This window comes from Perognathus longimembris, chromosome 10 (assembly GCF_023159225.1).
Source record: "Perognathus longimembris pacificus isolate PPM17 chromosome 10, ASM2315922v1, whole genome shotgun sequence".
NCBI lineage: Eukaryota > Metazoa > Chordata > Mammalia > Rodentia > Heteromyidae > Perognathus > Perognathus longimembris.
The window spans coordinates 33,383,865-33,408,323 of record NC_063170.1 but is presented as its reverse complement, the minus strand read 5'-3'; the positions used below and the strand labels follow the sequence as shown (position 1 = coordinate 33,408,323).

The 24,459-nt window shown below is 46.8% G+C and overlaps 1 protein-coding gene across 3 annotated transcripts in view; it reads left to right on the top strand.

Moving 5' to 3' along the window:
- Window positions 1-21,346: 21,346 nt before the first annotated feature.
- The window catches only part of Il17rd (interleukin 17 receptor D), an 80,713-nt gene continuing 77,600 nt past the window's right edge, over window positions 21,347-24,459 (top strand). For all 3 annotated transcript variants that reach the window (XM_048355780.1, XM_048355779.1, XM_048355778.1), the window contains exon 1: window positions 21,347-21,510. In XM_048355780.1, coding sequence (XP_048211737.1) covers window positions 21,385-21,510 — 126 coding nt within the window. In that variant the 5' untranslated portion in view covers window positions 21,347-21,384. The remainder of the gene's footprint in view (window positions 21,511-24,459) is intronic.

Genomic DNA, 24,459 nt, shown 5'->3' with positions numbered 1-24,459 from the left:
CGACTGAAGAGGAGATGGAGACTAAAAAAGCAAATGAGGCCATGTTAACAGGAATGATCGAAAGCGTCAGAAATGAAATCAGAAAACAATTCCAGGAATTTAGAGCGGAAATCTGGAAGGACACCCAGGAAGCCAAGAAAGAAATGGAAGCAAAACTGGATACAATGCAAGCCTGCTTTAAAGAAATGGAAGCAAAAATGGATACAATGCAAGCTGCCTTTAAAGAAAATCTCCACATCCTGAGAATTGAAATGCATGAAAAAATAGATTTAAAATACAACTCTTTAAAGGAAGAAATCTCCACGATCAGAGCTGATATGACAACCATAAATAGCTCTCTGACATCCATAAACTCCGCAATTGAAACCATAACACAAAGAGTAGACCATATAGAATCCAGAATCTCTCGCCTGGACGATGAAGCAACTGACAACAACCAGAAAATGACCACACTCCAAGAAAAGGTGAAGCTTCAGGGAAGACTAATCCAGGAACTAATGGACAAAGACAAGAGATATAATCTGCACATAATTGGAATAGAAGAAGGAGTTGAATACCAGAGCAGAGGGCTTAATCATGTTCGCAATAAAGTTATTGCAGAAAACTTCCCCAATCTCACAGGGGACCCCATCCAGGTAACCGAAGCCTATAGGACACCTGGCAGGCCAGACCCCAGGAAAGCCACCCCAAGGCACATAATATTCAAGACTACAGACCTCAAGATTAAAGAGCAAATTCTGAATTCAGCCAAAGCAAAGAAGGAAACTTTTTTCAATGGGAAGAGGATTCGAATAACATCTGACTTATCCACACAAATTTACCAAGCTCGAAGTGAGTGGAAGAACACCATCCAAGTACTCCAGAATAACAATTTACAACCTCGGATCAAATATCCAGCGAAATTGGAGTTCACATTCGAAGGGAGAACCAGATCTTTCCACACCAAAGAGGAGCTAAAGGAGTATGTGAATAAAAAACCAGCCCTACAGCAAATATTAAGAGGGGATCCCCACCCAACAGGGATCGTAAAAGACACACAGACAGAATCAGAAAGAAACTTCAATAGCCAAAGTCCAGCAGAAACACAAGCTCACTAAAGACAAGAAAAAAAAAAAAAGAAGAAAAAACAGCCCAACAAGAAAATGGAAGGAGAAAAAACACCCTTATCCTTGATCTCTTTAAATATAAATGGTTTAAACTCCCCGATAAAGAGGAGCAGACTGGCAGAATGGATTCGCAAACAAAAAGTTGATATCTGCTGTCTACAAGAGAACCACCTTACAGCAAGGGACAAAAACAGTCTTCGAATGAAAGGATGGAGCAAGATCTACCAAGCAAATGCACCCACCAAAACGGCAGGTGTAGCCATTCTGATCTCAGACAAGCTGGACTTCTCATTAAAGTCAACTCAAAAAGACAAAGAAGGACACTACATATTAATACAAGGAAAAATCCAGAATCAAAAAATCACGGTGATAAATGTATACTCACTGAACAAAAGAGGCCCTACATATGTCAAGCAAAATCTCACAGAATTACAGAGCAAGATAGACGCAAACACAATCATAGTGGGTGACTTTAATACTCCTCTCTCTCCAAGAGACAGATCCAACACCCAGAGGATTAGTAAGGGAGCTGAGGACCTAAATAACACCATTTCCCAAATGGATCTAACAGACCTATATAGAACCTTTCACCCTACAGAGACCCAATACACCTTCTTTTCAGCAGCCCATGGATCATATTCCAAAATAGACCACGTCATAGCCCACACAAAGAACCTCAGCAAATACAAAAGTATTGACATCATCCCATGTATTATATCTGATCACAGTGGATTAAAGGTAACCCTCAACAACAAAGGATACCACAGAGCCTATACACACTCTTGGAGGCTAAACCCCACGCTGCTATCCAACACTTGGGCCACAGATCAAATTAAAGATGAAATCAACGAATTCATAAGCCACAATGACAAAGAAAACACATCACAAAGAAACCTATGGGACACAGCTAAGGCAGTACTGAGGGGCAAGATCATTGCACTCAGCACCCACATTAAAAGAATGGAAGCAGAGCAGGTGAATACCCTCACGATGAAACTAAAACAACTGGAGAAACAAGAAATGACAGAACCTAAAACCTAGGAGGGGAGAGATCACAAAGATTAAAGAAGAGATAAATCTGATTGAAAATAGAAAGACCATTCAACAAATAAATAAGACTAAAAGCTGGTTCTTTGAGAAAATAAACAAAATTGACAGACCCCTTGCAAGACTCACAAAAAAAAAGAAGAGAAGAGACTCATATTCGTAAAATCAGGGACTCCACAGGAAAAATTACAACAAGTACACACGATATTCAAACAATCATAAGGAGCTATTTCCAAAACCTCTACTCAGCAAAAAACAATAATTTTACAGAAATGGATCAATTCTTAGAGAAGTACAAACTGCCCAAACTGAACCAAGAAGAAATAAATCAACTAAATAAACCAATAACTTACGGTGAGATACAGGAGGTAATCAAGAACCTCCCCACTAAGAAAAGCCCAGGCCCAGATGGATTCACCAACGAATTCTACAAAACCTTTAGTGAGGAGCTAATACCAATACTCCTCAAACTCTTCCGCGAAATAGAAATGGAGGGAGAAATCCCAAACTCATTCTACGAAGCTAATATCATACTCATTCCCAAACCAGGCAAAGACCCAACAAAAATACAGAACTACAGACCAATATCACTAATGAACACAGATGCAAAGCTCCTCAATAAAATATTAGCTAACAGGATCCAGAAACTGATCAAGAATATCATACATCATGACCAAGTAGGCTTCATCCCTCAGTCACAAGGGTGGTTCAACATCCGTAAATCAATCAACGTAATTCACCACATAAACAGAACTAAAATCAAGAATCACATTGTTATCTCAGTCGATGCCCAAAAAGCCTTTGACAAAATACAACATCCATACCTATTAAGAGCTTTGGAGAGAACAGGAATAGATGGAACATTCCTCAAAACAATAAAAGCCATATACAACAGACCAACTGCTAATATCATATTAAATGGAGAGAAACTTAAATCATTCCCCCTAAACTCAGGAACAAGACAAGGATGCCCACTCTCCCCACTTCTGTTCAACATAGTGCTGGAATCCCTAGCCATAGCAATAAGGCAAGAGGAGGACATCAAAGGGATCCACGTCGGCAAGGAAGAAATCAAGTTATCCCTATTCGCAGACGACATGATCTTATATCTGAAGGACCCAAAAAACTCAGTACCCAAACTCCTACACCTAATAAACCATTTTGGCAAAGTAGCAGGATACAAAATCAATCCACAAAAGTCAGCAGCTTTTCTGTACACCAGCAATAGACAAACAGAAAAGGAATTTACAGTAGCCAAAAAAAGAATAAAGTACCTAGGGATCAACTTAACCAAGGACATGAGGGACCTATTCAATGAAAACTACAAAAATCTAATAAGGGAAATCAAAGAAGACACAAGGAGATGGAAAGACCTCCCATGCTCATGGGTAGGCAGAATCAATATAGTGAAAATGGCCATATTGCCCAAATTGTTATACAAATTCAATGCAATCCCTATCAAAATCCCAGCCACATTCTTCACTGAAATAGAGAAACCAATCCATAAATTCATATGGAACAGCAAAAAACCTAGAATAGCCAAAGCAATTCTAGGCAAAAAAAATAGTGCAGGAGGTATCACCATACCAGACTTCAAGCTCTACTACAAGGCCATCATAACAAAAACAGCATGGTATTGGTATAAAAACAGATCGGAAGACCAGTGGATTAGAATTGAAGACCCAGAAATAAAACCACACTCTTACAGCCAACTGATATTCGACAAAGGAGCTAAAGACATACAATGGAATAAACATAGCCTCTTCAACTACTGGTGCTGGGAGAACTGGGCAGCCATATGCAGAAAACTCAAAGTAGACCCAAGCCTATCACCATGCACCAAGATCAACTCAAAATGGATCAAGGACCTCAACATCAGACCTGAATCCTTGAAACTACTGAAGGACAGAGTAGGAAAGACACTAGAACTTATAGGCACAGGAAGGAACTTCCTGAATAGAGTCCCAGGGGCACAACAAATAGGGGAAAGACTTGACAAATGGGACTACTACAAATTAAAAAGTTTCTGCACAGCTAAGGTCATAGCCACCAAAATAGAAAGACAGCCAACGATATGGGAAAGGATATTTACCAGCACAGCAACAGACAAAGGCCTGATATCTGTCATCTACAGAGAACTCAAAAAACTAAGCCCCTCCAAGCCCAATAAACCTATTAGGAAATGGGCAAAAGAGCTAAAGAGAGACTTCACAAGAGAAGATATAAAAATGGCAAAGAAACACATGAGGAAATGCTCAACATCCCTGCTAGTAAAGGAAATGCAAATAAAAACAACCCTGAGATACCACCTCACCCCAGTTAGAATGGCCTATACTCTGAACTCAGGAAACAACAAATGCTGGAGGGGCTGTGGGGAAAGAGGAACCCTTCTCCATTGTTGGTGGGAGTGCAAATTAGTACAACCACTTTGGAGAACAGTATGGAGGTTTCTCAAAAAGCTCAATATAGACCTACCCTATGACCCAGCCATACCACTCCTAGGCATCTATCCTAAACAGCCAAACCCAAAATATCAAAAGGACATTTGTACTTCCATGTTTATCGTGGCACAATTCACAATAGCCAAAATTTGGAAACAACCCAGCTGCCCCTCCACAGACGAATGGATTCAAAAAATATGGTACTTATACACAATGGAATACTACATAGCGATCAGGAATGGTGAAATATTGTTATTCGCAGGGAAATGGTCAGAACTCGAACAAATAATGTTGAGTGAGACAAGCCTAGAACACAGAAAACAAAGGGGCATGATCTCCCTGATATATGACTGTTAACAAAGGGAGACGGAGAGACAGTAGAGACCAAGTCTGTGAACACTGTATATGTGCTTGATACATTGTATATTGCATATGGGTCTACCTGACCTAGACAAGGGATGGAAAAACAGGTTGTAAGATATCACAAGAAATGTACACACTACCCTACTATGTAACTGCACCCTCTTTGCACAACACCTTGTAAAAAAATTTATGTTCAATTAATAATAAAAAAAAAGTTAATCAGAGCTGGGAGGTCCTAGAAGAATAGCTTGTAAGCATGCCTTTCTAATACCCATGTCTGTCTACTTTGCAATTGGGCAGGAACTTGCCACATCTGTGATAGTGGGTAGTAAAGCTGTTTGTCAAATAGGGGTATAGTTAAAAAATCCCACCCCCCGCCCCCCGCATCTGCTCAAAGCCTCAAGTGAATTTTGAGCTGGCATAACTGTTCAGGAAAGGAAGCTTGTGGACCTGAGATCATGCCTTTATTGAGATCTGTCTAAAGGCCTGCAAAGGTAATGTAGGCATTGTTAGGCCATCAGAGATCAATTTCCCCAGCCAGTCAGGAAAATGCTTCTGCAAACCAGAGTGCTACAAGACTACAAAAGACTACGTTGTAGCCCAAGAAAAGATCTGTGCAGTTGTTAAAAGTTAACTATTGTATGTAATTTCCAGTCAGGAGTAAAGCTCCTAATGGACATCTGATCCTGGCAACCCCTTGGGAAAGTAGGCTAAGTAAAAGTCATAGGTTCCTGGCTAGGTAGGGTCAGCATCCCTGAGTCGGCCTGAAGGTACAGAAGATGGATGATCTTCGCCCTTCAGCTCCCCTTTAAGATCAAGATACGGGAGTCATTTTTGAGAAAATGAGGCAGGATAACTTAGAGGCATGGAAAACAGTGGTAACAATATGAGTGGAGACTTGCACTTGTGAGAGATGGTTCTTTAACCAGTCTGTGCAGAAAGTTCCAGGTAACCCAGAAGGTGTGACATGCTATTGGAGCCACTGCCCCTGCCCATTCCATTTGGGTTGACATCAAGGATGGCCTGAGACATCTGGAAGAATCTACATCTTCATCCTGAGCACCTCTACTGTGGTAAAAGCAGATGGGACTTCATCACAAGCAGCTGATTCCTGCTGGATCTGCTGAAACTAAGATTTGGGGGGACATTCTGTGGTAACTTTCCCACTTGTCTGAGTTGACTGACTAGCTCTATTGACAAAATAGGATGGAGCACATGTGGCAGGCTGGAAAGTCGCTCCCAGGCGATGCCTGGGGTGGGAGGTGTGTCCAAGTGTATTAGGGTGTGACCTCAGAAGGGAGGGAGGTAACTGCCTCCAGGTGTGCCAGTTACCTAGGTAACTAAATGGAGATTTAAATAGGTGAGAGCATCTGCGTGGAGCTCTCCTAGGGGTGGACCTCACAGATATCACTGGCCAACCTTAGGCACTTAGAGGCATAGGAAACTGGATTGGCCCATGTGTTAAAGCAGTTTCATTTGTATAAAGAATTGGAGCTATAAAACTGATGGTCCTACTCACCCAGTACACACCCCTCAATGTTAATGAAATAAGGGTTTGACTAGGCAGAAAGAAAAGGGGGATGTTGTAGAGCTGACTCCATCTTGATTATTAGGTTAACCTGACCCCAAAATTCTGCTTCTGTAAATGGCTTGATAACTTATTTGCTCTAAAGTGGGGAATGAAGAGTTAAACCCCATTTCCAGGCAGCCCCGTTTTGTTTGTTTAAACTATGAGCAAACCCAGGGCAAGCTTATTAGGGCCCAGCCAGTCAAGAACTCTAACCACCCCCAGAATGCCTCGAGCCCTGAGCCAATCAGATTTGTACCCGTGTCCCAATCTTGCTTGAACACCTGATTGCTGTAACTTTGTTTTTTGTCTTGCTTAAACACCTGATTGCTGTAACTTTGTTTTTTGCCTTTATAAGCTCTGTGCAATCGCAGCTCGGGGCTTCCTCCTAACCTCCACTGTGTCGGTGGGTAGGAGGAGGCTCGCCTGAATAAAGACTTGCTTTTGCATTTCGGAACATCTGAGTCTCAGTGGCCTTCTTGGTAGTCTTCTCGCGACTTGGCATAACAGCTCTACCCCCTGCGTCAACTTCCTACATCTGTGCCATGCTTGCCTCACTTGTTTGCTGTACCCCTGCATCAAGCCCCTACATCTGTGCTATGCTTTTATCTTTATAAAACCCAATTGAGGACTGCTCAGGGGCACAGTGGCAGCTCCCAAGTCTGCCCTGTGTCCCTGGCCCATCAGCCCACTTCTCAGGGGTGTAGTTTCAGCTCCCAAGTCTGTGCTACGCCCCTGGCTGGGCAATTTGCTTTTTGTTTCCCCAATAAACCCATCTGTTTGCTTGAGGCTGAGTGGTGGACTCTTGGGGGGATGTGAAAACACCCCCCCACAACGATATTTTATCAATAGTGGTCTGTTAATTGTAACAAATGTACTCTACTAGTACAGGGCAGGGAATATGGGAACTCTCTGGTCTATCTTCTATAATTGTTCTTCAAAAAAATATAAGGGATGGGAATATGGCCTAGTGGTAAAGTGCTTGCCTTGCATACATGAAGCCCTGGGTTTGATTTTGTTGTGCCATGTCGCGAGACAACCACCAAGAAGGCCACCGAGACTCAGACATTCTAAAATGCAAAAGCAAGGCAAGGCTTTATTTAAGCGAGCTGCAACTCGGGCCTCGTCCTACCCACCAACACAGCGGAGGTTAGGAGGGAGCCCCGAGCTACGATTCCACAGGGCTTATAAAGGCAAAAAACAAAGTTACAACACTCAGGTTTTCAAACAAGCAAGATTAGGACACAGGTACAAATCTGATTGGCTCAGGGTTAAAGTGGGGTTCACGTGGTAAGGTGGGGTTCACGTGGTAAAGTGGGACCTGACTTCAAAGTCTGGCATTCATTTTTCCCTTTTTCTTTTTGGTACCTTGGGAGCCAATCATGGCTCCATTCTGTCCATTTCAATGGCTTGCATGTCTAGGGGATGATATAGAGGTAAGTCATGGGCCAATAGGGCCCAAAGTAGTATTCGTAAATAACTCTGGTCCCTTGGTTTTAAAGGGGGGCTGATGGGTGAAGATCATCCATCTTCTGTAACTTCTTCAGGCTGACTCAGGGGCGTTGACCTTACCTAGCCAGGAACCTATACCCTTACCAAGGGACTGCAGGATTACTGCCAACTGAAAATTAACTTTCAGCTATACAGACTTACCATTAGCTCCATAGTGTTTAGTATCCAAATGTAAGCAACAAAATAATACATAAACTTCTCAGCTGTGCTCTAAGGGTCAGGTGGCTATACCCGTATTCCTGAGCAAGCCCAAAACTACCTAAAATAAGGGGGTCACCTCCCTTTGGAGTGAGCTGCCAAAATAACATTAACACTAGCCAGGGTAGTAAGGAAAGAAGGCAAAAAGAAAATTATAACAATGTTCAGTTTAACTTTCTTTTCTTGAGGCGAAGGCGAAACGGCTGAGTGGGGTGCTTGGAGACCTCCCATGTTCCACCACGGTAGTCGTCGTCCAGGGCAAAGGGGTCAGCTGGCCTGGCGTGGAAGCAATGAACCCAAGTGGCGATGCTGTGTAGGGTCCCTTCCACCGTGGTTCTAAGGATTTGGGGTTATGCCTTCGGACGAACACCCAGTCCCCTGGTCTGAATAAATGGGGGGGGGGTAGGGACAGAAGCACAATCATATAATGCCTTAAGTTGGGGTCACATTCTTGTGCACGAGCTGCAATCGAGTTTACACAAAAATTCAGCATCATCCAAATCAGTAAGCAATTCAATCTGAAGGCTTTTTTTTTTTTGGCCAGTCCTGGGCCTTGGACTCAGGGCCTGAGCACTGTCCCTGGCTTCTTCCCGCTCAAGGCTAGCACTCTGCCACTTGAGCCACAGCGCCGCTTCTGGCCGTTTTCTGTATATGTGGTGCTGGGGAATCGAACCCAGAGCCTCATGTATATGAAGCAGGCACTCTTGCCACTAGGCCATATCCCCAGCCCCCTGAGCTATCTCCTTAACCTCCCTCTAGTGAGCTAGGATTAAGTCTAGAGGGCTAGATGGAGGTTCCCATGATAGAACGTTACCCATAGTTCTGATCAGATGTTCAGTCCAAAAGGCTACAGAAGACAAAACAACTATAACAATATAAAAGGAGGAAAATACAGGCAAGAACAAGAACAATAACAAGAAAAACTGGAGATCTCCCAAATTGGCCCACACAACCTCCTGAATGGGTGCAGAAGGAGTGGACTCAAGTTGAAAGCGGGGCTCCAGAGGTCCCCCTTCAAGGACAAGAACAAAAAAAACTGGAGATCTCCCAAATTGGCCCACACAACCTCCTGCACGGGTGCAGAAGGAGTGGACTCAAGTTGAAAGCGGGGCTCCAGAGATCCCCCTTTAAGGGTGGGGAGTCTGGGGCAACCCGCAGTCTCCCCAGGATTGCTGAGTAAGCGCATTTGCAACCCCTTCAAGAAATAAGCAAAAGCAAAACAGACAAACAGACGCATTACAAGACAAATGAACAGCGCTGTTTCCTTACCTTCGGAGTCTGGGGTCTCAGGGGTCTCTGGGGCGATCCCAGACGAAACCCCAAATGTTGTGCCAAGTCGCAAGACGACCACCAAGAAGGCCACCGAGACTCAGACATTCCGAAATGCCAAAGCAAGGCAAGGCTTTATTTAAGCGAGCTGCAACTTGAGCCTCGTCCTACCCACCGACACAGCGGAGGTTAGGAGGGAGCCCTGAGCTGAGATTCCACAGGGCTTATAAAGGCAAAAAACAAAGTTACAACAATCAGGTGTTCAAGCAAGCAAGATTAGGACACAGGTACAAATCTGATTGGCTCAGGGTTAAAGTGGGGTTCACGTGGTAAAGTGGGACCTGACTTCAAAGTCTGGCACTTCAATTTCTCAGCACCACATATGTAGAAAAAGCCGGAAGTGGTGCTGGGGCTTAAGTGGTAGAGGGCTGGCCTTGAGCAAAAAAGCCAGGGACAGTGCTCAGGCCCCAGGACTTGGAAAAAATAAGTCAAGTGCTCATGCCTGTAATTCTACCTACTGGGGAGGTTAAGGATTATGGTTCAAAGCTAGTCTGGGTAGGAAAGTTCATAATTTCAATTAATTACTGAAAAAGTCAGGATTGGAACTGTAATTGAGAGTGTCAGCATTGAGTGAAAGGACAAGACCTTGAGTTCAAATCCTATTATTGGAAGAAAAAATCTATTAAAGAGTTGGTATCATAGTTCAGGGGCAAGAGCACCTACTTAGCATATATGAATCCCTGGCTGTGATCCCCAGCACCACAAAGGAATAAAGGAAATCCATTAAAATAATGAAGTGTTGGGCATATCTATTCATTTAGGTCGGTTATGGGGCTTGAACTCAGGGCCAGAGCTCTGTCCCTGAGCTTTTCTACTCAAGGTTAACACTCTACCACTTTTAGCCACAGCTCCACTTCCAGTTTTCTGTGGTTAATTGGAGTGTCTTGGGGACTGTAGAGTTGAAGTAAACCCCATTTTTTAGGCAGTAGCCATTTTGTTGACTGTTCAAACTATGAGTAACCCAGGCCACCAATTATCCCGGCTAGCAGAACAAGCTTATTAGGGCCCAGCCAGTCAGGAAACTCCCTGCTTAACTCTAACCGCCTGGAATGCTTAACTCTAACTGCCCCAGAATGCCTCGATCCCTGAGCCAATCAGATTTGTACCCGTATCCTTATCTTGCTGGAACACCTGATTGCTGTAATTTTGTGGGGTTTTTTTTGCCTTTATAAGCCCTGTGAAATCTCAACTCAGGGCCTTCCTCCTAACCTCCTCTGTGTCTGAGTGTAGGACGAGGCCCGAGCTGCAGCCCGCCTGAATAAAGCCTTGCCTTTGCATTTCGGAACATCTGGCTCTCGGTGGTCTTCTTGGTGGTCGTCTCGAGACTTGGGCATAACAGGGACTTTCCTGCCTGGCTGGTTTTTGTAGGTTCCCCCCCAGCCCCCCCCTCCCGTCCTGGGACTTGAACTTGTATAGGGGTGTCAGACCAACTCCATCTCAGATAAAGAGAGCAGAAGCTGACTCCATCTTCACTAAGATCTCCCCCGCCCCTGAGCCTCAGGGTTGGGAGTGTGCCCTATCTGCTCAGAATCCAGGGAAGGTCCCCTAGCTGTGATAAGACTGTTAACAGCTTGACCACCTGAGTTGTGGAATGTTCAAGGTTAAACCTGTGCCCTTCCATCAAGGAGCAGCCTTACCCCTGCCCCCATTAGTAAGCATATCCACCTGCATCATGTGGGCCCCCCAAATTTGCATGCCAATTCTAACTAAAATGATAGGTTGGTTCAAACAGTTACTGTGAGGCAGACTAACTCCACTGACTACCAGCCTGTGACCTGGCATGCTATGTAAGTGTTGTAACTTCATTGGCCACCTGCGTGTGGCAGGCTTGACCATGTGGTATTTGCTTTTATAACCCCAACCTGAGCATAGCTCTTGGTTGTGGTTTTAGCTCCCAAGTCTGGGCTGTGGCCCTGGCAGGTCAGCCTGCTTTTGACTTCCCCAATAAGTCCATCTTTTTGCTTGAGACTGTCTCTAAGTAGTGGACTCTTGGATGGATGGGGAATCCCCTCCCCAGGACCCCATAACAGAACTCAGGGCCTGAACACTGTCCCTGGCTTCTTTTTGCTCAAGGCTAGCACTCTACCACTTGAGCCACAGCACCACTTCTGGCTTTTTCACTTTATGTGGTGCTGAGGAATCCAGGGCTTTGTGTATGCTAGGCAAGCACTCTACCATTAAGCCACATTCCCTGCCTGCCTGGCTGATTTTGAATGTGCTCAGCCTCTGATTAGGATTACAAGCATAAGCCACTGGTGTGCTCCTCTTTAATATTTATTCATTATCCCTGCAGTCTTGAGACCCTGAACTCTACTTCCCCTAAAACGTGCATGTCCCTGGGTTGCAGGTCCTAGTCACACCTGCCCTAAGGGCTTTGTCCTAGAAGGGGGAAGATTAGCCCTGAGCAGTCCAGGTTAGTCTAGGGCCTAGGCCACTGGGCTTGTGTGCACCTCCATGGGGCTGCCAAGCAGACTAGAGCCAGGGGCTCCTTTTCTGCCAGGCTCAGTGGACCACAGCAGAGGCCTAGTGAACTTGAAGCCATGTCTCAAGTGCATCTGGCAGTGTGCGCCCAGGCAGTGTGTGCAGAGTTGGGTGTTCCCAGCCCAGACTTGCCATCCAGCCCCATCCCAGATCTTGGATGGGCCCCGCGGCGCGAAGTTGGGGTTCAAGAATGATGTGGGTACAGGCGCTGAAAACAGGATGAGTCTGGAGGGGTGGCTCCAAGGAGTCTGGTTGACTGTCCTACACAGGTTTCCTTCCGGTGGCTGAGTAGTGGCACCCACCTTCACTGGAGCCAAGATGGCCTTGTGTCAGCACAAGCACCTGGGCAATGGGAGACCTTGGGGGCTCTGAGAAGGTGGCAGGAAAGAGTGGATCCATGGGGGAATCTCGCAGATCTCTACACATGCTTCACCATAGCCCTGGAAAGCCATGCGACCTCAGCCTGCTGAGACCCGAGGGGCAGGAGGGGGCACCCTCTTTACATTTAATGCTTTGATTAGGGACAGAAAATATATGCGTACTACTTTATTTTTTTTGGCCAGTCATGGGGCTTGAACTTAGGGTGTGTGCACTGTCCCTGGCTTCTTTTTGCTCAAGGCTAGCACTCTACCACTTGATCCAAAGCCCCACTTCTGGCTTTTTCTGTATACGGTACTGAGGAATTGAACCCAGGGCTTCATGTATGCAAGGCAAGCACTCTAATGGGGTCCCCCCAAGGGAGGGGACCACAATGTAATGGGGCCCAAGGGGGGGGGAAGTCCCCCATCCCTCCAAGAGTCTACCACTCAGAGACAGTCTCAAGTAAAAAGATGGATTTATTTGGGAAGTAAAAAGTACACTGATCGGCCAGAGTTACCCCACAGCCCAGACTTGGGAGCTGGGACCATAGGCCCCAGGCCACACTCCAGGTCAAGCCTGCCACTCGAGGTTACAACACTTACAGAGCATGCCAGGTCACATGCAGGTGGCCAATGGAGTTACAGTCTGTCTTATAGTATCTGTTTGAACCAACCTATCATTTTACGAGGCGAGCACTGTACCACTAGGCCATATTCCAAGCCCCTCAACCTAGGGTTCTAGTTAGAATTGGTGCATGGATTTGGCAGGGCTCACATGATGCAGGTGGATACGCCTACTCATGGGAAGGCACAGGTGTTTTTTTGTGTGTGTGTTTTTTTTTGGCGAGTCCTGGGGCTTGGACTCAGGGCTTGAGCACTGTCCCTGGCTTCTTCTTGCTCAAGGCTAGCACTCTGCGCCACAGCGCCACTTCTGGCCGTTTTCTAGATATGTGGTGCTGGAGAATCGAACCCAGGGCTTCATGTATACCTGGCGAGCTCTCTTGCCACTAGGCCATATTCCCAGCCCCAGAGGGCACAGGTTTAACCTTGAACATTCCTGGAACCTTCCATGCCTCAGGTGGTCAAACAGTTTACACAATCTCATCCTAGTGAAGGGGAACTTTCCTGGATTCTGAGCAGACAGGGCACACTCCCAACCCTGAGGCTTAGGGGCGGCGGAGAGCTTAGTGAAGATGGAGTCAGCTTCTGCTCTCTTTAACTGACATGGAGTCAATCTGACACCCCTCAACAACCAAAGAGAGCACTGGCCAGTTCTGACTTCCTTATTACACTACCACTAGGCTATATTCCCAGCCCCTACTTTATTTTTTTTAACAAGAAAAAAATAGGATTCCAGCTCACTGATTGTGACTGTAATGGGGACCCCCCCAAGGGAGGGGCCCACAAAGTAACGGGGTTCGAGGGTGGGGGAAATCCCCCATCCCTCCAAGAGTCCACCACTCAGAGGCAGTCTCAAGTAAAAAGATGGATTTATTGGGGAAGTAAAAAGTATACTGACCAGCCAGGGCCGCAGCCCAGACTTGGAAGCTGGGACCGTGTGCGCTGGGCAACACTCAGGGTTGGGTTATAAAGGCAAACACCACATGGTCAAGCCTGCCACACGCAGGTGGCCAATGAGGTTACAACACTTACAGAGCATGCCAGATCACATGCAGGTGGCCAATGGGTTACAGTCTGTCTCACAGTATCTGTTTGAACCAACCTATCGTTCTAGTTAGAATTGGCACATGGATTTGGCAGGGCTCACATGATGCAGGTGGATATGTCTACTCATAGGAGGGCACGGATTTAACCTTGAATGTTCCCTGAACTTTCCATGCTTCAGGTGGTCAAGCAGTTTACACAATCTTATCACAGTGAAGGGGAACTTCCCTGGATAAGGTGGGGGAGATCTTAGTGAAGATGGAGTTGGCTTCTGCTCTAATCTGACCTGGAGTCAACCTGAAGTTCCTCCACAGTTAATGATGGCACTGGCCAGATCTGACCTCCCTATTACAGTGACCATTGTTCATTAAAATAGTCTGTAATTATTCTTGGCTGGGAATGATTCATGACACAAATTATTTCCACAATTGCTTTATGTTGTTGTTTTTTTCTCCTTAGGTTTCAAGGGATAATTTGACTCCTAACAAAACTCAACCTTTGTCAGTAAGGATTTTTCCTTATCTATCCTTCTACCAGTGAGCCACACACCCAGCCCATGAATCTCTTACCTTCAGTGTCATCCCCACCAGGAAAGACAATGGCAATTCCTTCCACACTGTGCCAAGCAAAGAGCCAGGCATTAAAGGACAGAGAAGTGAGTTAGACTGGAATGGGAGAGAGTGCTGAAATTGTGACAGGACCACAGGCAGTCTTGGCCATGGTGGGTGAAGTTAGGTGCAGTCTTTGGGCAGTGCTTTCCCACTTACCTTTTAGTCACTTGTACTGCTGGGCTCTTCCGTTGTTTTCAGGAAACCATGGCCCAATGGAGGCCATGTGGGAGCCTAACCCCCTGAGGTGCCAGACTTTGAAGTCAGGCCCCACCACGTGAACCCCATTTTAGAATCAAACCCTGAGCCAATCAGATTTGTACCTGTGTTCTAATCTTGCTTGCACAGCTGATGTAACCTTGTTCTTTGCCTTTATAAGCCCTGTGTAATCACAGCTCGAGGCTCCCTCCTAACCTCCGCTGTGTCGGTGGGTAGGACGAGGCCCGAGTTGGCAGCTCGTTAAATAAACCCTTGCCTTGCTTTTGCATTTCGGAGTGTCTGAATCTCGGTGGTCTTCTTGGGGGTGGTCTTGCAACTTGGCACAATATTTGGGGGCTCGTCCGGGATAGCCCCAGAGACCCCGAGATCCCAGACTCCGAAGGTAAGAAAACAGCGCTGTTCATTTGTCTTGTCCTGTAATTTGTCTGTCTGTTTTGCTTTTGCTTATACTTGTAGGGCGCGAGTCAGTTTGGTTTTTGGCCGGAACTGACCAGGAGGGCCTCCTAAATGAGACTCAACCCGCCCACCTTGTACTTGGGTCTGCTCCTTCTGCTTATCTGGCAGGAGGTTGTGGGCCAACTCGGGTCCACTCCTTCTGCACCCTTGCAGGAGGTTGTGGGCCAGCTTGGGAGATCTCCAACTCATAGCTTTTCTTAGGCCTGTGTGTTTTCCTCCTTTTGTATTAATTGTTTTGTTTTTGTAGCCTTTTGGAAGAAATTTGGAAGTAAAATTGTCCTAAATAATTATTGCAAAGTGAGAAAAGGAGAATTATGGCTACCAAAATGTTTAATTGCCATTCCAGCTTCTTTGTAGGTTTTTTTGTAACAGTTTCCAGCAGGCCCACAGAGAAGCACAGGTGATTCCTACAAGTTTGTCAAGATCTAATACTGACCCTTAATAAGTTCCAGGTAAGAGAGCATGCTTAAAAACTACTTCTGTGTGGACCACCTTGTTGCTTATAATTGGAGTAAAGTGGCCCCTTATAAGACTCACTGATCTGAATCTGCGGTTCAAAGCCAGCCCGGGCAAAGAAAGGTCCCTGTGAGAGACTTGTCTCTAATCAGACAGCAGAGTGCTGGGAACGGAGTGGTGTGGAGCTCAAAAGTGGTACGGTGCTAGTCTTGAGCTGGAGAGCTGAGGGACAGCACTCAGGCCCTGAGTCCAAGACCAGTGGAAAGTCACTCCTCCTGGGACAAAAGTGATGGAGCATCCAGAGGCAGTAAGCCACTGCTTGGATGGCAGAGATGGTGTCAGATCCTAGAGTCACTACTGTTGGCCTTTCAAAAGTTAAAGCCAGGAAGTCCTAGAAGAATAGTTCATAAGCATGCCTTTCCAATGCCCATGTCTGTCTACTGGGCAGGAATTTGCCAGTCATCTGTGATAGTGGTTAGTAAGGGTAAGTTTGTCAAATGAGAGGATAGATTAAAATCTTACCCCCCGCATTTACTCAAAGCCCTGACTGGCAGTGAGAATTTTAAGCTCATACATGTGTTTAGTAAAGAAAGCTTGTAGACCTGAGATTGTGTCCTTATTGAGATCTGTTAAAGGCCTGCAAAGGTATATTGTTAAAAATTGCAAGATCTGTCAGCTTACCAATGCCCCCAATCAACAGATTACTAAAGGAGCTCGCCTCTGTGGGAATAGGCCAGGCGTGTATTGGGAAGTAGATTTCACAGAAATTACAAATATTTGCTAGTTTTTGTAGACACCTTTTCAGGATGGGTTGAAGTCTATCCAACAAAAGCATGAGACTGTGAATGTAGTGGCTAAGAAGATCCTGAAAAAAATCCTACCCAGGAGACTGAACTCCTTAGAACCACGGTGGAAGGGACCCTAGACGGCATCGCCACTTGGGTTCATTGCTTCCACGCCAGGCCAGCTGACCCCTTTGCCCTGGATGACAACTACTGTGATGGAACATGGGAGGTCTCCAAGCACCCAACTCAGCCGCTTTGCCTTCGCCTCAAGACTGAGACTAAGGTTATAGGTTCCTGGCTTGGTAAGGTCTACGCCCCTGAGTCAGCCTGAAGAAGTTACAGAAGATGGATGATCTTCACCCATCAGCCCCCCTTTAAAATCAAGGGACCAGAGTTGTTTTTGTGAAGATGAGGCAGGATAAACTAGAGGCATGCAAAACAGAGGTACAGAGACTATTCTTGTAAGAAATGGTGACAGGCCCTTTGGTTACTACATTGGGCCCTACTGGCCCATGCCTTACCTCTATATCATCCCCTAGACATGCAAGCCATTGAAATGGACAGAATGGAGCCATGATTGGCTCCCAAGGTACCAAAAAGAAAAAGGGGGAAATGAGGTGCCAGACTTTGAAGTCAGGCCCCACCACGTGAACCCCATTTTAGAATCAAACCCTGAGCCAATCAGATTTGTACCTGTGTTCTAATCTTGCTTGCACAGCTGATGTAACCTTGTTCTTTGCCTTTATAAGCCCTGTGTAATCACAGCTCGAGGCTCCCTCCTAACCTCCGCTGTGTCGGTGGGTAGGACGAGGCCCGAGTTGGCAGCTCGTTAAATAAACCCTTGCCTTGCTTTTGCATTTCGGAGTGTCTGAATCTCGGTGGTCTTCTTGGGGGTGGTCTTGCAACTTGGCACAACACCCCTCATTTTAACTTGGTTTCCAAGATGGACACACTCCCCCACCCCACAACCTTCCTACTACAGCCTACTAAATATACAGAAAGGTCAATGATAAAAAAGATGTAAATAGGTAGAAAAGACAAGAATGGAGTGACGTTGCCAAATGCCAATTTATTATCTTAATTTCCTGATCAAATTCGACCCTCTGGTGTAGCTAGATCCCTGTCCACCTCCACTCATACTTAGGGTTGTCCTAGAAGGTAAACAGGAAGAGCTCTCTGTCCCTGAAAGCTGTATTTCTTTTGTGTGTGTGCTGGTCCTGGGGTTTGGATTCAGGGCCTGGGTGCTGTCCCCATGATCCTCAGATCTCAGCCTTCTGGGTAGCCTGAAGGGTGTTTTCTTTTTCTTTCTTTTTTTTTTTTTTTTTTTTGCCAATCTTGGGGCTTCAACTCAGGGCTTGAACACTGTCCCTGGCTTCTTTTTGCTCAAGGCTAGCACTCTACCACTTGAGCCACAGCACCACTCCTGGCCTTTTCTGTTTATGTGGTGCTGAGGAATCGAACCCAGAGCGTGATGCATGCAAGGCAAGCACTCTACCACTAAGCCATATTTGCAGCCTCTGAAGGGTGTTTTCTAACTGTTCTAGACTGAATGATCAAACCATCCCCCTGCAGATGCCATCTTGTTTAGAAAACTGGGGAAGTCTCTGGTTGGCTGTTTTTCAGTGAGGTGTGTGATAGGAATTTCACAGTGGGTAGATGTGATGACAGAAAGGGAGACAGGAGTGTGGCTCTGCCTTCTACCACAAAGTCACATGGGGATATAGGTAAAACCCAGGGAATAGCAGTCTTCTCTTCCTTAGTGTTCTTTATAGGGTTTTGCTTATGTATGGCTCTTTTTTCACAAGTTCAACTCCAACCAGGTGCTAGCGTCTCACGCCTGTAATCCTAGCAATTCTGGTAGCTGAGATCTGAGAATTGTGGTTCACAACCAGTCTGGGCAGCAAAATCCAGAAGACTCTTATCTCCTATTAACCAGGAAAAAGCTGAAAGTAGAAGTATGGCTGGAGTGGTAGAGCACCAACCTTGAGCAAATCAAGGCAGGTGAGAGTGCAAGATCCTGAGTTCAAGCCCTAGCATGGACACGCATACACACACAGTTCAACTCTGAACAAATGAAAACATGTACATGGTCAACAAGTAGAGGATGACGCTCTTGTCTACCTCATCAAATAACCATAGGGATAATTAAGAGGACAAGAGACACTGAGAAGTTTGCCAGTTAATATGTGCATAATTCAGTAATTCCCTTTTAAGGAATGTATCCTAAGATAATAATGGGAAAAACATGCCAAGATAAATGTGTAAGGATACTTTCTTAATGCTGATTATAGCAGAAATCCCTCAACATTGCACTGGCTGATAAATTGCGGAGCTTATCTAGGTAAAAATGTATGCAGATTAAAGGGCCAGTAGCATTATAGTTTTGTTGATCTTTCACCCTCAATAGCTTTGATAGCCTTGGCTGCATCTCAGCCTGCTTCATGCCCTACAGTGGAGATTCCAAAATGATCCAGAGGAGCATACCAAGTGTGAGGGAGAGTGAGTGGAATAGTGAACCAACAGCCCCTGCCCCCTGAAGTCATGTGATTTCTATGGATTGTTCAGAGAGGACTACTCCTGAAGCAGTCTTTGTAGACCTTCGTTAGGCTGGATGACCAAAGACAGTGTGTCTAAATTCTTGGGTTTTTTGTTGTTGTTGTTGTTGTTGTTTTGTTTTGTTTTTGGCCAGTCCTGGGGCTTGGACTCAGGGCCTGAGCACTGTCCCTGGCTTCTTTTTGCTCAAGGCTAGCACTCTGCCACTTGAGCCACAGCGCCACTTCTGGCCGTTTTCTGTATATGTGGTGCTGGGAATCGAACCCAGGGCCTCATGTATATAAGGCAAGCACTCTTGCCACTAGGCCATATCCCTAGCTCCAGTGTGTCTAAATTCTTGAGCTCTGATCTTGGTGGTAAGACAAAACATTTCTGTCCAGCAATGCACATGGTCAGGAAATTCCAGCAACTGAGTCTGGTGTGGGTGCTGTTGTTGTTTGTTTTGTTTTTTGCTATTCCTGGGGCTTGGACTCAGGGCCTGAGCACTGTCCCCGGCTTCTTTTAGCTCAAGGCTAGCATTCCACCACTTGAGCCACAGCATCACTTCCAGCTTTTTCTGTTTATGTGGTGCTGAGGAATCGAACCCAGGGCTTCATGCATGCAAGACAAGCACTCTACTGCTAAGCCATATTCCCAGCCCATGGATGCTGTTGTTTTTGGAACGCAGCATCCATTCTTCAGTTCCCTGGTAATAATGGTAGTTTTCAGGTGGCTTCCAATCCCTGGAGTTCAGGAGAGGCTGAGCTATTCTCCCTGGAGTTAGGAGGGTGGCTAGGGGGAGAAGTCCTCGGGATCTCTGCCAGCATTGCCAGAAAGTTCTCTTCACAAGGGACATGCAAAACTAGGGCTACCTCAGGGTTGGTGGAGGGTTTCCATACCAAGGTATGGAAGCTTGTGTGCTGCTACCAGGGAAAGTGCTAGAAGCCCAAATTAGCAGCAATTGAACTCAGGCCAGGTCAGACAAGGAGAAAGAGGGGATTCTAGACTTTGGAAAGGATTATACTGCAGAGGCTGTTTGCTGAATGGACAGAAGTGTCCATTTCCAAGGCTTGCTGTAGTGAGATTAAAATTAGGCCAAGGAGAGCATTGGTGGTTCACACCTGTGTAATCCTACCTACTCTGGAGACTGAGATTGAGAATTGGGATCCAAAGCTACCCAGGTCAGGAAGGTGCAAGAGATTGTTATTTGTAATTACAAAGTCAGACGTGGAAATGTGGCTTAAGTAGTAGAGTGCCTAACTTAAGTCAAAAAGCCAAGCAGTAAATGCCACCACCAAACAGGTTGTTTTTTTAAATCAGAAGCCAATGGTCCAGTTAACTTCTTCAGATCTGTGTGAATCTATGATTGAGAAATGTACTATGTACAAATACAAGAGTGGAAGCACAGAAAGTCTCAGAAAGCTGTTGCAGTAAGGGTGGGGGTCAGATGAGTGCACAGATTAGTAGGCCAAGGGATGAAAGACATTAATATAAGTCCCATAACTAGCTACTGTTCTGAGTCTCAGCCTCCTCTTCCCAAAATAATACTTCATAAGGGTAAGTGTGGCAAGTGTAGTTGTTGAGAATCGTTTTCAGGCAGATCTGGATTTGAATCTAAGTCTGGGTAAGTACCAGCTGTGCAACTTTGTGCAACTAAGTCAGTTAATAGATTGTAGTATTTATTAAGCACTTGTTGCATGTTAACTAACAGAATATTCTAGTTTACGGGGGAGGAAACAGCACTGTCTAGAGATTCAGTCATTTGTCCTAGTTCCAGCAGCTAATGTGGGGTCACAGGGTTTTTCTAATGGCCCTGTTAATGCGTATAATAGCAACATTGACACTTTACAGTATGAATGAGAGGACACAAGAAGTGGCCTGGCACATAGCAAGTGCTTGTGAAATTATGATTAAAATTACTATTATTACATCCTTTGTGTTTTTACAAGTTTCTGCACGAAACAAGCATCATTTGGACAAATCCTTCGAATTGAAAAAAAAAAAGTCCCGAGGCGGGGAGGGGGAAGGCCGGCAGTTCAGAGCGTCAACACGGGCGTGGGCGTGGCTAGGGGGCTGGGCAAGAGCTCAAGAAAAGCAGACGGGGCGGGACCCAGAGTGAGTGGGCGTGGCCAGGGCAGGCGGCGCTTGCTCAGTGAGGCCCGCTCCACCCGGACCGCTACCTCCGCCCACTCCGGGCTGGCCAGCTGCAGGCGGCCGGGACGCCGAGGCGGGCCGGGCCGGGCTGAGCGAGTACACGGCCATGGCCCCATGGCTGCAGCTCTGTTCCGTCTTCTTCACTGTCAACGTGTGCCTCAACGGCTCGCAGCTGGCCGTGGCGGCGGGCGGCTCTGGTCGCGCGAGGGGCGCCGACACCTGCGGCTGGAGGGTAAGGTGGAGGACGACGAGTGTCCACACTGGCCAGGACGCGGGCAGGACGCGGCGCACACAGGTGCTCCGGGGTGGGAGCCTGCGCGCGCGTCTCGCAGCCACACCGGGCCTGGGGTCGGGGTCTCCGACCTCGGGCTGCGGGTCCTCGCTCTTCCGCCCGGGACGCGCGTACGCCGGCCCCCGCCGGGATGAAAGGGGCCGCCGACCTCCGGCTTTGTGTTGCTAATGAGGCGCGGCTGCTGGCGGGGTCGGGTTCCTAAGGGCGGTGGGGTGGAGGGCGACGGGGCGGGGGCTGTGCGCCCCACCCTTTGTTCCCAGCACTTCGCTCCGAGAAGGGTGCGTTTGTGGCTGAGATTCCCCCAAGCCGTGTGGACCTAGAGCAGGGGCCCTTCCGAAGCGAGTTTGGGGTTCTTCCCCCCCCCCCAGACCTCCAGTCCCCGTTTGTGCAAACGCTCGTGAGGCCAAGGAGGGGACTTGGATCGCTGGGGACGGTGCACCCCGTTTTCGCAGTCTCTTTGTTACTTGTGTGTGGGGCGGTCAGCCCACTCAGCCCCGTCTCAAACTTCTCACTCGCGGAGGAGCTGGGCTTCCCGTTCAAACTTTGGCTTCACAAATAGTTACACAGATCTACCCTTCACCCACAACCCCTTCCCAGCTGGTGCTAAGGATGCTTTTTTGTTTGTTTTTGTGTTTTACTGCCAAAAGGTTCCTTATCATAGCCAAGTTCCCCAGACAGGAAGATACTGGGGAGTCGCCCAGACTTTTGCTGTGTACTTAGAGCTCTCTCCCCAGAATTGGGCACTCCTTTGACATTGTCGGAATGGTGGGAGACGGAATATGAGAAGGCATGCCCGAGACCCCCCTCTCCCCTTTCTGGATCCCTTCCTGGGCTTGGGCAGCTGGAAGACCTTCAGATTCTATCTGCCCACTGAGTGCCTCTCACTGAGACCAGGGCAGCTGCCTGGTTTAGGCTCTCTTTTATGCTTTAAACCTTGTGCAAAGAACACAGGCGTTGGCACCAGCAGCCTGAAACAGAGCCTTGGCTCTTCTCCTGAGCAGGGAGAGCCTTAGTTTCCTCGCGTGGAAAGTGGGAGGAAATGGAGGATTTCCTAACTACCCTAAGGCTTGGGGAGGGGCGTGTGCTGGTGTGGAGTAGTTTTCTCAGACCAAAATTGACTGACTGACCTCTTCTGGGAAGCTCTGAAGTGCACACCTAAGACCTAGGACAGATATTACCTCAGGAGCACAAGCTAGTGCCTGCAGCTCACTTGGCCCACATTTACATAGAAGCTGGGTTCAGAAAGCCAGGTTAGGAGCTAAACAGCTGTCCTTAGTCCCTGGAACTACACTGTGGTCAGATAAACCTGTTAGTGACTATATAACTTTAGATAATCTTTCCTTCCCATTTGAGCAAATACCACATTTTCTTATTGTTTCATTGCAGTCAAACAGCACTGCTCTTTTATTTTTTAATAGATGCTTAGTTTCCTTAAGGCAATTACCAGTTGATAACCATCTTGCTGGAAGTTTAGATTTAGATTGATTAGATAACCTTATTCCAAGTTTGCATGTGACTACTGGCTTTGAATCAATCCAGTTGGCTCTCCCCTCTCCTTCCCTTTCTTCTTTCCTTTGGTCTTTTCCTTCTCTTTCCCCACCTGCTTCCCATTTTTGAGACAGACAGGGTTTAGATTGGCAACCAGTCCTCCTGCTTCAGTTTCCTGAGAGCTGGGGTTACAGATGTGTGCCACTGTGATGGACAATTTGCTGCTTAACCGAAGTAGTCTAGGTGACTTCATGTGTCAGCATGGACAGCCTGTGAAGTTTTCAGGCTGTGGATGTGGTAGTGTTCTGTAGAAGTCAAAGTGGTGGGGCTGTTTTGTCCACCTGTGGGAATGTGTTCTCCCTAAACCAACGTCCCCACAAAATTAGTGTTGGACCTTATCCTAGCCACCTAACTCTCATGCTGGCCTTCTTTTCCCTACCACCAGCTCCAGCCTTGGACCAACAATCTTTTCTTTGAGCCATCATCCCATCCCCCTCCTGGAAAAGCATGCAGGACTCGGGACACGTCTCAGATCCCAGGCAATTCCTAACCTAATCCCTGGCTCCTTGTCTCCTGGAATTCACCCTCTTTGCATGCCTACCCCTCTAGCCTCAACCTGTGCCCCTCCCACCTTGCTTTCTTGCTCCTCATCCCTTTATGCTGCCAGGACATGCATTCCCTTCCTCCTGGATGCCCTTTTCTTTCCTGAGACCTCAACACGAGCTCAGGTGATACCTCTTTAGGAAAGCGCTTCAGAATACAATGCTCTTTGCTTCCTTGTACTTTGAGAAAGTATGTGACATCTATCTTTCTCACCAGAGTTGGAGCTTGGTATTTGTTCACTGTCTCTTTTAAGAAGCGAGGGGAAGACCACAGCAGGTCTTCACGCATGTCTCTTGCCTTTTCCTTTCCTACTTCTCCACACTCCTCTCTCAGCTCCAGCATCACTTCCTGCAGGAAACTCTCCCTGCCCACACCTCTCTAGGTAAGATGTCCCAGAAGCTGCTATGTCTTGGGTCTCCACTTGGGACCTTTTAGCTCAGGGACTGGTTCAATTCAGTCTTGGCACTCAGTCTGTAGATGTCAGCCTCAGCTCTGATAATGCATACAATCTAGTTGGGTATGTGGGAACATGGAATAGGGTCCATTATGTGGGATACAACAGAAGTCTATGGGTCTGAGTTTTGCTCAATTCAAGAGAGGGACTGTGGGGTGCAGAATTCAGCCCCAAAAGAAGGGGCAGGGTCTGGATGCTGGAGAGCAGCTGAATGAGTGACCCCCTTGATCACCAGGGGCCATTTGTTCCAGGATCCTTGGCCCCTGTAGGAATGCATTTTTTCCCAGGCCGTGTAGCCCTGCTAACAGGCCCTTCAGAGCTACTCTCAGAGGAGTCAGGAGCTG